The sequence below is a fragment of the Pagrus pagrus genome (assembly GCF_965226575.1).
Source record: "Pagrus pagrus genome assembly, chromosome: 2".
In the NCBI taxonomy this organism is placed as follows: domain Eukaryota; kingdom Metazoa; phylum Chordata; class Actinopteri; order Spariformes; family Sparidae; genus Pagrus; species Pagrus pagrus.
The window spans coordinates 3,501,740-3,516,731 of NC_140186.1; the positions used below are offsets into that span (position 1 = coordinate 3,501,740).

General features: G+C 39.7%; 2 protein-coding genes across 2 annotated transcripts in view; both read left to right on the forward strand.

Annotated features, from left to right (window-relative positions):
- Positions 1-4,286: 4,286 nt before the first annotated feature.
- LOC311272002 (B-cell receptor CD22-like) lies at positions 4,287-11,070 on the forward strand. The gene is made up of 8 exons (XM_084378060.1): positions 4,287-4,334; positions 7,012-7,272; positions 7,455-7,715; positions 8,101-8,361; positions 8,548-8,669; positions 9,517-9,652; positions 10,134-10,233; positions 10,372-11,070. Exons 1-8 carry the CDS (start codon positions 4,304-4,306, stop codon positions 10,472-10,474), a joined length of 1,275 nt encoding a protein of 424 aa, XP_084234186.1. The 5' UTR covers positions 4,287-4,303; the 3' UTR covers positions 10,475-11,070.
- A 1,817-nt stretch (positions 11,071-12,887) lies between these two features.
- Positions 12,888-14,992, forward strand: part of LOC311272008 (uncharacterized protein) — a gene marked incomplete at both ends in the record, with an annotated part of 33,934 nt that continues 31,829 nt past the window's right edge. The window contains 3 exons of the mRNA XM_084378068.1: positions 12,888-12,915; positions 14,232-14,618; positions 14,748-14,966. Coding sequence (XP_084234194.1) covers positions 12,888-12,915; positions 14,232-14,618; positions 14,748-14,966 — 634 coding nt within the window. The remainder of the gene's footprint in view (positions 12,916-14,231; positions 14,619-14,747; positions 14,967-14,992) is intronic.

Genomic DNA, 14,992 nt, shown 5'->3' on the forward strand with positions numbered 1-14,992 from the left:
TTTGAATTCACAAGCTGTGTCAAGAGGAAAACAACATCTGCATGCAACATTTAACCAAAGGAGCCTGACTAAATAAACCTGAACAATAAATACACAAAAACATAAATAGAATAACACCCACCCAACACTTTCACCACAGTATCTTTGTTTATTATTTCCATGTATCACACACATCTCTAAATCTATTTCCCTCTTGCCTCCAGCCTCTTGTTCCAGCTCCTCTCTCAGTTTGTCTCACCTTTACCAGGAAAAAAAAAATGGATGACAGAGTGGACAAAATGTATCTGTGGTACAATTACAGTGCAGAGGAACAGAGTGACTACAAATCACAAAGTTGCAGAGCTACAAAGTGCAAAGAAAACAGAATTTCAATGTACAACAAGCACTTTTTACATGAAAAAAAGGTATCATATGTGCACTTAGAGGTTGTATAGCGTGGAGGCAGCAGTCGAATGTCTCTCTCTTTTTTCACACATTTACGCTTTTACCATTCGTCATCATATGCTTGATTTAGAGGAAGGAAATGCTGCCTGATATTAGAAATGAGTCTTCCGAGAAGTGATGAGGAGGAACAAGCAGCCTGCCGTAGTCGCCGAAGTCGCTCTGTAAGTTAAACATCTTTACGATTGTTGCACAGTTTTGTCTCAGTTTTGACAGTCGGTGACCACTGTCAGCTAAATATAAGGTCCTGATTTGTTTTACATGTTTGTCATTTTACCTGCTGATGTGTTTGAATGTCTGTGAAGCCACAACAGAGACTGAAGAAGGCCGACCATGGGTTTCACAGCAGCAGCCAGAGGATTTATCTTCATTGTCTTCATACTGGGTACTGTATATTTATATTTCATATATTTCACTAGTTTAAAAATCAACTCCAGGTTAGTCATCTACAATGTTTCTTCATTTAAAACTGCAAAGCATATTTGTCTTCTGAGCACAAAACTAACAGTTCATGAATGAATATGTGTGAAGTTAGGGTGGCTCAGTCAGAACAACTATTTCATTTAATTAAACATGTTTTACTGTGACCGTCTCTCTGCAAGTGCTACATCGATGTCTCGTTTGTAAGAGGAACTGGAAGATATGAGACAGAAGCTGTGTATTTATTTCTCTTTAGTTAAAAGAGTTTATACGTTTGTAGATATTTTGGTTCTTTATTTAAGTCAAAACTCACCTTCGTTATTAATATAATTCATGCTGATGACAGCCAGCGTTCTTCCCAAAAGAGTAAACTACACATTTGTAAAGCCATGTTTGCAAGTTTACAGGACAGAAGTGTTTCATACTTTAAACATAGAGTTTGGGTGGAGTATCACTTTTCACAGACGTGCCAGTTACATAAATGTCACATAGCAGCAGGGCGTCAGTGTCTACGCCTCAGTGTTTTGCATTTCAACAGGGAGGAAACCAACTGAGAAAATCACACATTTGTTTTTTACTCATTCACTCCTCTCTTATATTTAACCCTCCTCCAACTGACACACGGATCAAATGCATTTCTCTTTATTCACTGTTCACCTACAGACTGTGTGACGTAGAGATAAACTACAAGCATAGATTCTCAATTGTTCAATGAGAGAGGATGTATTCTTGTCTTAAAATGTCTGGAAGGGATCTTAAAGCAACACTAGGTAGTTTTTCGACCTCAAAATAATATTTCTAAACTCAGTTAAGTGGTAGAATGACGGTTCATAGGATGAACGGTGATGCCTCTGCAGCCTGAGGGGGGTCGGGCCGGCAGAAACCACACTGTGTAACTTCTCAGAGCGGGTAGCGACATACCTGACGTAAAGAAGTCTAGTGCGACCTGCTTTACGACACGTTTATACGTTATTAGTGGATTTAGCCAGCAGCTACTTGGATTTTTCGTAAACCAACGCCATGGCCGAGCCAGCTAAAAAAGCCAAGAAGGTATTGTCTGAAGAGGCGAAGAAAAGAAAAAGAGAAAGTGATATAACATGAGCCGGACAGGGACAAATATTAGACCAGCTTACACTTGGTGGTGCAAGCTGAAAGAACTGATGGCGACCTAACCTAGATGCTACTGGATTTGTAAGTCATATATTACATATATACATATTTATTATCTTACCGACTTTTACTTTGAGTGGATTTGTTGTTATGTGGTGTTCATTGGGGCTCTATTTGTCCACAGTTTATAACCATAATAAAGCCGGGAGATAAGCTAATGCTGTCCGTTTCAATAGCTTGCTCGTTTTCATGTAGTGACTGTAAACGATGACTAACTTACTGAAACACCATGAACGTCTTGTCTTGAAAAGTTGCAGATTCCTTAGTTCATGCAGATAATCAACGTAATTGTTGAACAGTGTGATTGGGAGGTAACGTTAGCATGCTACTTACTGTTGTCATACCGAGTTGGTTGTAGTTATTACGCAGAACACAACGTCAACTTGCGATTGTATTTAGTAACTCCCGAAAACGTAGTTATATTTTCAGACGTTACTAAACTCATTCACACCCAAGCGTTGTGTTTTGGAAGTAACTTAGTTGGTGCATTCACTAAAACCAACTCGGTATGAGACTAATTCTAGCATGCTAATGTGCTGTGCAGCCTTTATGCTAACAAACTACCAACTGCTATCTCTGAATCTAGCTTGTTGTTGGCACTTGGTTGAGGTTTTTTCAGACGATTTCGTGATTCGCCGGCTACGTCAACAAATTCACGTGTATTCATTTTCCCCAGGGATGCTCATACAGGGACAGTATTTACGACTCTAGTAACAGATAATTGCGCTTCTCAACCAGTCTGGGGTAGCAATGAGTCCAAACTACCTACTGTTGCTTTAATATGTTTATTTTGAAAAGTGCTATTCCAATGAAGCCGTCAAAGAATATGTGCATTATATGTTGACTCAGCTGACTGCATGTTCATGTACACCACTTAATGTGCATTTTTACATTACCACTCACCCATTCCAGTGCATAACTGAACATTTAAATGCAGACTGTTCCACTGTCCACATAAATATTTTAAATAATGTTGGCTGTATCAAAACATCTCTTTCAGATACTCCGAAGGGTCCCTCAGTGTGGGCGAGTCCCTCTAGGGAAATCATGGAGGGCAGTTCAGTGACTCTGACCTGTAGCAGTGATGCTAACCCAGCCGCTGAATACACCTGGTACAAATATGTAAACAGCTACTATAGATCCCTCAGTAATGGAGCACAGCTTGTGTTGAGGTATATCCAGCCCTCTGGCTCTGCACAGTACCGCTGTACCGCTCAGAATGGACTGGGGAGATCACATAATTCCATATCTATTAATGTGAAATGTAAGTAAAACAGACTAAACAAGTTTAAATAATGTGACTATGTTACGGAAACAGTCTAAAGGGCAGGTTGTCTACACAAACGTGTGGGTAAAGAGCAAGTAGATGTCTGGACAGAGCAGGGCTAGCTGTTCCTCCATGCTTCGGGTTTTTATGCTAAGATGCTGAGAAATATATCGATCATCTCATCTGACTTTCAGCAAGAAAAGCATATGTGTGTATTGGGAATGGGAATGTGACATCATCAACAGCAAATAAGCCACGTTTGGAGGATACCAACCTGTACACTGTCTCCACCCCATTTAGCTAGGTAGTCTCAACCCGTTCAACTGTTTTTTTAACACGGTAGGTAAGTACTGCTGTGTAGTGGACTTTATCAGCCAAATGCTTGACAAAAAAAAAAGCAGAAGGTATACTATTCTTACGTGCTGTAGGTGCAGGACCTGTAGTTTTGGGGAAGACATTTTAATCAGAAAAGACTCAACTTCATACTGTTTTACTTTGTTTATGTTGGACCTTGTTTTCCTCTGAGAACAGCTTATTTATTCACTTATGGAAAAAATAAACATTCTGAGTTTGTATTATTACCTCGTTAATATTGTAAATATTAAAATTCTGAGTTTAAATAAAATTGTGCCCCTTAAAGGTTTAATGTAGGGAAAGGTTTTCCTAATCAAAATTCTTCCTTGAGCTTCGTCTTAACATGGACAGTCTGCAGCATCTCAAGCTGATGTGTCACACTTTCACATTTTAAAGTTAATTTATGTGCACAAATCTCCTCCAGATGCTCCAAAGACCTCCTCTGTGTCAGTGAGTCCTTCTGGTGAAATAGTGAAGGGCAGTTCAGTGACTCTCACCTGTAGCAGTGATGCTAACCCAGCAGCTACTTACACCTGGTACAAGGACAACCAACAGTTGCTCAGAGGACCTAACAATTATCATTTCACCTCCATCAGCTCAACGGACAGGGGAACCTACTACTGCAAGTCTGAGAATCAGTATGGACATGTCATGTCTTCGTCTCTATTCATAGACGTCAAGTGTAAGTATTAAAGGTATAGTTGGTAATCCTGTTCAGAAACACTCTTTGTCATACTGGGTGAAATGGTCCTTCCACCCTGAGAGTAGTCCATACATAATGTGTTCAGAAAAAGGAACAAAATAAATCAGACCTCTGTGGCAGCTGCAGTCCTGTAAAAACTCTGACCAATCCCTGCCTCTCGGTCCGAGTGTAAAGAACCAATCAGATGCCTTCATGCCTCGTCCTGCCCGCACCCCCCTCTGTCCCCCCCCTCTTCCCTGCGCGCACTCATCACGTGTCACCGTTGCCGGACATATTCAGCACACTCTATATGGAGTTAGCAGGAGATACACACTCCAGAGCTGTGTTCAAAATCATCCACCCATTCACTCACTCCCTATCCCCTACATCGTGTATATGATATAGTGCACTACATCATGTACACGATGTAGGGTACGACGGGAGGAGAATATGGACACTACACGGTAATTTTCTGAACGTGGTTACATCAGCAGATGCGCCAGATACTCATGTGACGTGAGTGGGCGCGCCGAGCATCATGTAAACAAACCTGACGGTGTAAAGATGTGATTCTTCATGGCGGTTGTGTTTCTTGGTCAATAAACTGTTGAAATATCAATAGTGTGTGAGTTTGGTATTGTCAGCTACTGTTTTGTGTCCTTGTCATGAGCTGTAAATGCTCGGGGTTGTGCACAAGCTGTAACATACCTAGCGCGTGCGAATTAACGTTAGTGGTCAGTAGCTATTTAGCTCTTATTACACGGCTCTATTGAATGCTGCTCTTTGATTGGTCCATCGCTGCGTTCTACGGTCTGTTATTTCTGTATAATGACCGTCGTCAAGTATAACAGACCGTTGCTAGGGACGGCGCTCTGATCCGCCCCGGTAACATGTAGCAACATAAGCAAGACAGCACCGCTGTCCAGCTTCTCTCTCAGGCCGGCCTTGAAAGTGAAAGTGAAAGTGAAAACTTTACCAAGCAATCATTGTCGCTGCTGAATCATTGTGGGTGATTATTTATTACTTATTTTACACAGAAGGCCGTGTAATAAGCGGGATAATGTATAGTTTGGAGGTTGTTATGGAGAAATAAACCCCGACAGGTTGTATGGAACCCCTCGCGGAGGGGTTTATTTCTCCATAACAACCTCCGAACTATACATTATCCCTTACATAAGCTATCGGCTACTTTCTTACGAAAAAAGTTGTGTTCTTCTTCTCCTCTGACAAACCACGACAGCATTGCATTGTGGGATACGGGAGCACAACGTAGTGTACATCGCTTGCTCACTCAATTTTGCGGTGCATTGTGGGTATTTTGTCGTCCACTACATAGTGGATGAAATCAGCCACGGAGAATTCGAACAACACTACAAAATGGCGAACACACTATGTAGTGCACTACATCCGTGATAGGGGGCGATATCAAACACAGCTAATGCCAGAAGGTGGCGGTAATGCACACCTAAAAGTTGTTTGCCAACCGCCATAAAACAACAGAACAAGAAGAGTTAGCACAGTTAGTAGGAGAGAACAATGGCAGAGAAAATGCAGCCAAAAGTAGCACTTCCAGAAGTGATGCAGAGGTTGCTGTCTTTCTGTTGGACAGGTAATTAGTTGTTTTGCTTCGGGGGGATTTGTTATTTTCATGAAATATGTAACGTTAGCCAACTTAGCTACTTTTGTAGCTTGTATTAGCCCAATGCTAATGGCTCTCCTCTGCCCTGCTGACGGACTGTCTGATGCGCGTTCAAGTTTGTGGAGGCGGGGCTTTGGACGGAGCACTGACGGGAGGGGGAGAAGGGGGTGGAGCTTAGACGAGGTGCCACTTTCAAATCTTGCTAGCTCTCCAACATTACCAACTAAACCTCTAAATTGGAAATTCAACAGTTTAAATAAACACTTGTTTGGTGGGATGTCTTCCTTTCCAGCCCCTCGTGTCACATCTATGCAGATCTGTGAATCAAAATGTTTCAGTAAAATGCTATAATCAGCATGGTATCAGGTTTAGAATGACAATGTTAACACGTTGATGTTTAGCAGATAATGTTTACCATGACCACAGTCTCAGTGTGGTGTGTTAGCATTTATATTGTTGGCAGTTATTGTGATTTATCCAGTTGGGACCATGAACACATTATGAAACTATCAGAGGACTGTGCATTGTTTCTTCATACATGTCAAAGCAACAGAAGCAGGTGAGTGAGACAAAGCTGATCAGAAGTATTTGTAAAACCAAGTCATTTGTTTGAGATGTTGTCATTATTTTAAGATAATCATTATTTGAACAAAGTTTCTCATCATTGTTGAGATATTAAGTAGAGACTCACGATATGATTCAGCTGATACAACACAATAATTTCCTGCTTCTCATGATCGTTACTGATAAGATAACTAATTCAAAATGTCAGATTTCATCGTATCAGATCATCATCATGTTTATATATTTGTATTATACAAAGAAGTTCCTAACCTGTAGTTTATGCACACCTGTGGGTAAGAAAGACTAAAATGTAGTTAGCAAAGATGGATGACTTAATATTCCCTTGCTTTAATGAGATTTGTTGTGTTAAATCTCTTGTGGAACATGTATTTGTTTAACATCGCAGTTTCGTTGTCTCATCCATAGAGCATGCTGATATTGACATCATGGAGGTCTGTACTTTCTCTCCTTCAGATGCTCCAAAGCTTCTCTCAGTGTCAGTGAGTCCCTCTGCTGAGATAGTGGAGGGCAGTTCAGTGAATCTGACCTGTAGCAGTGATGCTAAACCAGCAGCTAATTACACCTGGTACAAGGAGAACCAAACACTGTTTCAGGGACCAGAGGACACTTATACCTTCTCCTCCATCAGCTCTGACGACAGAGGGATCTACTACTGCAAGTCTGAGAACAAATATGGAGAGATCAACTCTTCATGTGTCTTCATAGACATTCAGTGTAAGTACAGAAACACAAACAACTCTTTTAAAAATGACATTACATCCATTTGGTACATGCTTTTGTTGAAACTGCCACAACAATGTAATGAAATCAATCAGTTGCACTCTTCAAAATAAAAGGTCATTGCATTATTTTTAATGGATGTAATGAAACATGTGTCTTTACATGACGTCCACTAGATGCTCCAAAGCTTCCCTCAGTGTCAGTGAGTCCTTCTGCTGAGATAGTGGAGGGCAGTTCAGTGAATCTGACCTGTAGCAGTGATGCTAACCCAGCAGCTAATTACACCTGGTACAAGGACAACCAAACACTGTTTCAAGGACCAGAAGGCGTCTATCATTTCTCCTCCATCAGCTCTGAGGACAGAGACATCTACTACTGCAAGTCTGAGAACAAATATGGACGAATCAACTCTACGTCTGTGTTTATAGACGCCCAGTGTGAGTACAAAACTCTTGCATTTGAGGCAGATGGTTCACACATTACATTGCTGCATTGCGTTGCTTTGGACCCTTTGCCCCCAGTACTGTCGACAGGATCTTGTTTTCATCACATTGTCAGAAATGGTTCTCTATACCTGTGACACCAAATGAAAGTCTACTGTTGACATTTTTCATTGGAACCACCTTTACCAAAAGTAACAGTTTCTCAAAGGACACAAGTCACTGCTGTAGTCACAGCTGCTGTTGGTCAAGTGAACACTGTTAGCAGTTTTCATAGGGATAGCTTTGTTAGCAGAAAATAGTTCCAATTAACCCTGTAATGTCATACATTTAGAGCATGCTGGCATTGAATTCATGAAGGTCTGTACTTTGTCTCCTTCAGATGCTCCAAAGCTTCTCTCAGTGTCAGTGAGTCCCTCTGCTGAGATAGTGGAGGGCAGTTCAGTGAATCTGACCTGTAGCAGTGATGCTAACCCAGCAGCCAATTACACCTGGTACAAGGAGAACCAAACACTGCTTCAGGGACCAGAGGACACTTATATCTTCTCCTCCATCAGCTCTGAGGACAGAGGGATCTACTACTGCAAGTCTGAGAACAAATATGGAGAGATCAACTCTTCATCTCTCTTCATAGACGTCCAGTGTGAGTACAGAAACACAAACAACTCTTTTAGGTCAAAAATGTCATTACATCTATTTGGTACATGCGTTTGTTCAAACTGCCACAACAATGTAATGAAACAATCAGTTGCACTCTTCAAAGTAAAAGGTCATTGCATTATTTTTAATGGATGTAATGAAACATGTGTCTTTACATGACGTCCACTAGATGCTCCAAAGCTTCCCTCTGTGTCAGTGAGTCCCTCTGCTGAGATAGTGGAGGGCAGTTCAGTGAATCTGACCTGTAGCAGTGATGCTAACCCAGCAGCTAATTACACCTGGTACAAGGAGAACCAAACACTTTTTCAAGGACCAGAAGGCGTCTATCATTTTTCCTCCATCAGCTCTGAGGACAGAGGGATCTTCTACTGCAAGTCTGAGAATCAGTATGGAGAGATCAACTCTTCATCTCTCTTCATAGACGTCCAGTGTGAGTGCCAATTATTTGCATTTGAGGTGTATGATGAGTGCAATAAAATAAGTGGTTAGTAAGTTTAAAGATCCTTTTAAATTCTCTAACTAGAAGAGTTGAGGTGTAAGTGGTAATTTGTAGTTGTGATTCTTTTCACAAAAATGTGAATATACAAAGTATATCTATCGCGCAATTAGTACATATGATAGTAGGTGTAGTTAGTCTCTGTAGACAGAGAGAGCATCAGTGATGGATGATGGATGAACATTAATGAGTTATTCTTTCTAGCCATAACTGAAAACAATTGATAATTTTCTAAAAAGCAACGTGTCCGGTTGATATTTGGTTATGGCCGCAATTTGTAGGATTTTAACATTTTCTGACTTTGGCATCTCCGATTTATATTTTTCTACAAACCAAGTTCTCATGCTAACAGAATATGTAGAATGCCAAAATAATTTATTTCCACACAGAGGATCACATTAAGAGTTTCCAAAGCTGTAGACACAATGAATGTATTATATAATTCATCAAACTGACATATCATATATTGTATATTTTAACACTGAATCAAATTTCTCTCTCATCCATACCTGTCCTCCAGATGCTCCAAGACTTCCCTCTGTGTCAGTGAGTCCCTCTGCTGAGATAGTGGAGGGCAGTTCAGTGAATCTGACCTGTAGCAGTGATGCTAACCCAGCAGCTAACTACACCTGGTACAAGGAGAATGAAGACTCACCAAAAGCATCAGGACAGATCTTCACCATCACTGAAATCAGAGCTGAACACAGTGGGAATTATTCCTGCCAGGTCCATAATACAAGAGGACGTTATAAATCTACTTTATACCTGAATGTGACAGGTAAATTACACTTGCACACATACATGTGAATATTGCTAACAGTGGACTTTTTTCTTTACCCACCAAGTGTGGACCTTTGTTTCTGGTCATTTTGAAAAAAAAAAACAGAAACAGCACAGAATATATATATATATATATATATATATATATATATATATATATATATATATATATATATATATATTTCTTTAAACAAATTGCCAAGAGGGGACTTCAGCTACATCAACCTGTCAAAAAGGGGGCTTCCATATACTGCAGTGGAGCTGTCTGTACCCATTCTTTCACCTAATGAAAGTTTGTTTACCAAAGAGACTTTCATTGTTTCATTCTGAAGTTAATAATTAACTTTGATTTCGTCAATATTTAAACATTTCTGTAAGTTTTGTTTGTTTTGTTTAATCACTTCTTGATATTTTGGCAATATTATTGTTGTAACATTAATGCAACTAAAACAAATATGAAATCAAATGTCTCTTTACAGTATCTCCAGTTTTGAACTCAACAGTCGTAATGAATACTGTCAGGTTGACTCTGTTGGTCCTGATTCTGATTCCTCTGATTCTAATGATTCTGCACTCGAGGTAAACTATAAAAAGCCATCATTTATAATTGTGGCTCTGCTATTTTCTTCTGTTTAAAAAAATTGCATTAAATGTTTTTTGGCACCATGAAGAGCATTTTCTTAAATAGTTTGTTTTGTGTTTATGGATTCAATCCAGGCACAAGAAAACTCCAGTGACCCCCACCACTGAAGAAAATATCTATGAAGAGATGGAGATGAGGCAGAGACATCCTGGGCTCGAACAACAAGTCCTTTCATGATATTTGTATAGTCTTGTATGTTGGCTTAACACTGGAAACACGCACAAGTTTGATCACAGGATTATACATTTTTTAATTCGCATCACTTGCATGGCACACAGCTCGGTGAATTTAAGTGTCTGGATATATGTCCAGATGACTGTAAAAAGGCCTAAACCTAACCCTGAATTCAAGCTTTGTCAGGCCTGATGATGAGGGGACGAGCAAACAACATTTAAAATGCATGTTCCCTGAATGAAGTTTGGATCAATCAGGGCTATGCTGTGCTAAGACGTATTTCCATGACTTACCATGTAATCCAACTTCCTCACTCATTTTCCTCCACGCAAGCGAGTAGAGTAGATGTTTTATGTACAGCTCTGGGTGTCTGCAGATGGCCACAATTAGTGATTATTATCCTCTTCTCCAATGCTGTTCATGATTGTCCAGACACTGTAAACATCACAACGTCAGTGTGAACATCAAACTGAGTGTCAAGTGAAATCTTCACTTAAATTTTTTCAACTCACACAGTTGCCTGGCACAAATACATGCATCCTTATTGACTTTATATGTAATCTAGATGTGTGAAGGATTCCTCTTGTGATTGGTCTGAATGCCCCACAAGTCATTAACATACATTTGCCTTTGTGTGTTTCCCACCACACATAGTACAATGATATCATATAACGATCAAGAGAGAATATTGCTCTTAACATCCTCATGTACATTTTAGATCAAACCAAATGGCATGCAGGTTTGAGTTGAATGAGCTGAATCTTACATTAATTTGTCTTTCCACATCAGTTAGACCCTTGAGAACATGTCAGACTTCACTGCAACACAGACTGAAGACGCAGAGCAGAAGGAAGACATGCTGTGAAGTCCAGTCAGGTTGAAGCCTGTCGACAAAAGAGTGATCTTGAGTTCATAGTACTGGTTTTGTCATTTTCTTAAGAGCATAATATTGAAATATCACAGTGGAGAGTGAGGCTGTGGAGGAAGAGGGGGGAGTGGACATACTTTTCAAGCAGGAAAAGGGGACTTCGTCTCCCCCTTGTGGCAGTGAGGTTTCTCTGCCATAAGCTCTGCTCTTCAGTTTATCTGGACGGTATAGGCTTAGTCAGGAATGTGTGAACTCATTTGACAATGACTTGAATATAAAAGACTTTCATTTGTGTGTAAAGGTTCCTTTCTCCAGCTTTCAATAGCAGCAACAGACAGTGAGCAACAGCATGTAGCAGAATGTTTAGAAGAATGCAAGCTTCAATTCTTTATTTTGCTTTAAATGTGTTTAGGGTTACAGCAGGTATGTAAAATGTTTAATGTTTAAATTCGATAAATCAATTTAGAGAAATACTGATCACACCTGTCTTGACTGCTGAAGTAAAAAAAAGTCTGTTCAAAGCAGACACATTGAACGTGAACATGTTTTAAATCACTGAAATGTAATATAAGCTCAGTAGGATCGTAGGTAACTAAATTTTACCCTTTTCCTCATATTGCACTGGCTGCAATAAAATAAAAAAACTTCCACAAAAACTGTAAATTTATTATTTCAGTTCCCTCTCACTGCTGCAGAGGGCGACAGTGTGCAGAAATCTTAAGATTGCAGCTTTAAACAATTACATTTTTTTTGTCTTTCATAATTTTTGTGCAACATTAATAAAGACACAATTCATATCAAAGTTCTTCTGCTTGTTCTGTTTACAGTAACTGCCTTCAACATGTTGCTATATGTCACACGTACAGATTTGTGACAGGAAGGAGAGCATTTTTTGGAGCATATCTGCATTATTGTTAAACTGTGACTAATGGTATCTGATGATGGATTCTGCAGACAAATGTAAAGCAGTTGTGGATCCCTCCTGTGGCCAGAGTAGGTAGTGTAGTTCTGTCACTCTTCAGGGTCAGTTCAATTTCCTGTCCTGAATACTGTGTAAGATTGTATTTCATGATCTTAAAGAAATATCCACTGTCTACTTTGCCTTCAGACATTACAGTAATGTCAGTAAAGAGATGTAAGAACTATTTCTTCATTTCATCTTCAGGGTCTGCAAAGATTCAGCCCTTCATGCATATTAATATGGTCAGGAAGAAGGAAGTCAGGCTGGGTCTTAACACCTCGACATCACACAAACACAACCACAGAAGACACACGCTAGCACTAACCCTGTCTTCAAAGACCATGTATATTTCTCTCGCATGTGATTGTGAGGAGAAGCGATGAGTTTAACAGCAGCAGTGAGTGGATTTGTTGTCTTCCTTCTCTGTGTACAAGGTACTGTACATCTACATCTATATTGTAAGACAGTTAGCATGGTGGGTTTTTAATAAATACAAAAGATTGTATGTTGAGATGTGATGTTATGAAGTGATGTGATCCCTTCAACACCAGACATTCATTTCTCCTTTAAATCGAAATCTCAACAGGATGACCAGCAGAGAGCTGTGTCTGTTTTGTACACCAGCAGCATCTCGGCACACTTATACCTTTAAACTTTATAAACTGCATCATTTAAGACAGTAAAGCTATGTTTGTGTTGGTGGAAGTGGTGACAGTAGATACATTAACACAGAAAAAAATGGTCCTAATGATGTGTTGAATAAAATTCATGCTGCTCTGTGGAACTTCCTGCTTTGTTCTTGCGGCAAACTCAGCTAAAGACAGCATTTGCATATGATGGGTTAAATTTGGAGAAGTGACAGTCTATATCATGTTTTATACATTTAAGAAATTCCTTACTGTTGGAGTTGCAAGGTGGATAGCTAAAGTTTACATTGCCGTCATGAATGTCTTTGTATTAACACTGGATGTGGACTTGTTACTCAAAATAAATACTAAAGTTGTTCTGTGTGTACTGGATGTGTAAATAAGCATATTTGCTAAGTCTATGTCAAGAGACAATTGTCCATGTTGTGTTGACAGTGTGATGCGCTGCCCACAGTGGCCAAAAAAGACGTGTGAATCAACGTCAGTAGTTGCAACTCTTTCTCTCTTTCGAAGAAATGTCAACGTCATCTGCGTATCACAATAGTTGCCCACGCCTACAGTTTCCATTCACACTCTGCAGCAGCCTGATCACAGGAAGTTGAGTCATGTATCACACCCTGCGTATATTTTGTTTTCCTGTTCACTAGTCACTGTGTTAAAGTACACAGTGACAATACACTGCACGCTTAACTGTGATTTCCTGCCTCAGTGCTCTTACAGATTAACTGCAGAGATCATGTGTTCATCTTTGCTTTTTAAATAATCACATGAAACAGACTGATTTGTAGGTTTCTCTTTACCTCTGATCACTTTGATATAAATCAGAAATAACATTGAACTTTATAGTATTTGCCCATTTTTTAAAACAGATGTTAGAAAGTCTACAAAAAAGATGTAAAACAACTTAAAGGGACTCTGTGGAACTTCTATGTTTTGTAGGAAGCAGGTCGTTAGTTTATGTTAGTGGACTCTAACACAATGTTAGCTACTGTTGTAGCGAAGTGGAGAGATGCACTGAGATGAGGCAGACAAAAGAAAAGTGATTCATACATGTATGTTGCAATAAATTGTTACATACAGCCCCTTTAAGTCTTATAACTGAGTTTTTTCTAACTTTGACCATGCTTTCCTGCCCAAAAGCAAATTTATACTATGACATTATCTTTTTGTCACACTGTCTAAAATTTGGGATGGCAGCAGAGCCAAAGTTGTAGCTTCACAGACTGAAGCTCCTCCACTACAGTGAAAATCTGTCTCCTGATGATGTTTTGAGTCTGATTGTAGTTTCTGATGTTCTCTGTGTTACAGTGATACAGGGTCAGGATGACTGGGGAGTGACTTACAGCTCTACTGAGATCTGTGCCTTAAAAGGATCAACAGTGGAAATAAGCTGCACATACACATACCCATACCCATCCGGAATAGATGGTGGTGATACTGAAGTTAAGGAAACATTCTGGTTTACTAAACTGAGTGGAAATCAACCTGTGGATCTGAGTACAGACTCAGATTATCAAGGTCGTGTTGAGTACAGTTGTTATGAGAAGAGCTGCGCTCTGAGAATCACAGACGTGAGAGAGAGCGACTCAGCTGAGTACAAGTTCAGCTTCATAACAAACCAACCAGGTGGGAGATATACTGGTTCACCTGGAGTCACTTTGAGGGTCACAGGTAACATTTTCATTCATATTTTAATTATTTCCAAATGTTCAACATCTAGACAACAATAATATAAATGTGTTGTGTGTGTATGTTGACAGTTTGTCTAAAATAACATTCTTGTTCCTTCTTCACATCCAGATCTCCAGGTGAAGGTGAGCAGATACTCATATTCTTCCTGGAGAGACCTGAAGTGTCACAGCAGTTGTCGTCTACCTGATCGTTCTTCCTACATCTGGTACAAGAATGGACAGAAAATTCAGTCACAAACATCTTCTACTTATTCAAACTACTTTAATTCTGCAGACAGTTATTCCTGTGCTGTTAAAGGACATGAGGATTTCCCCTCTCCTCCAGTGTGTGAGTTTACTACACTAACATAACAC

Excerpts from the sequence above, each read along its gene's own strand:
- LOC311272002 (XM_084378060.1), top strand. The coding sequence starts at position 4,304 with ATGTCTTCGTCTCTATTCATAGACGTCAAGT. Across the intron at positions 7,716-8,100 it reads TGTGTTTATAGACGCCCAGT|ATGCTCCAAAGCTTCTCTCA; the intron begins GTGAGTACAAAA and ends TGTCTCCTTCAG. Across the intron at positions 8,362-8,547 it reads TCTCTTCATAGACGTCCAGT|ATGCTCCAAAGCTTCCCTCT; the intron begins GTGAGTACAGAA and ends GACGTCCACTAG.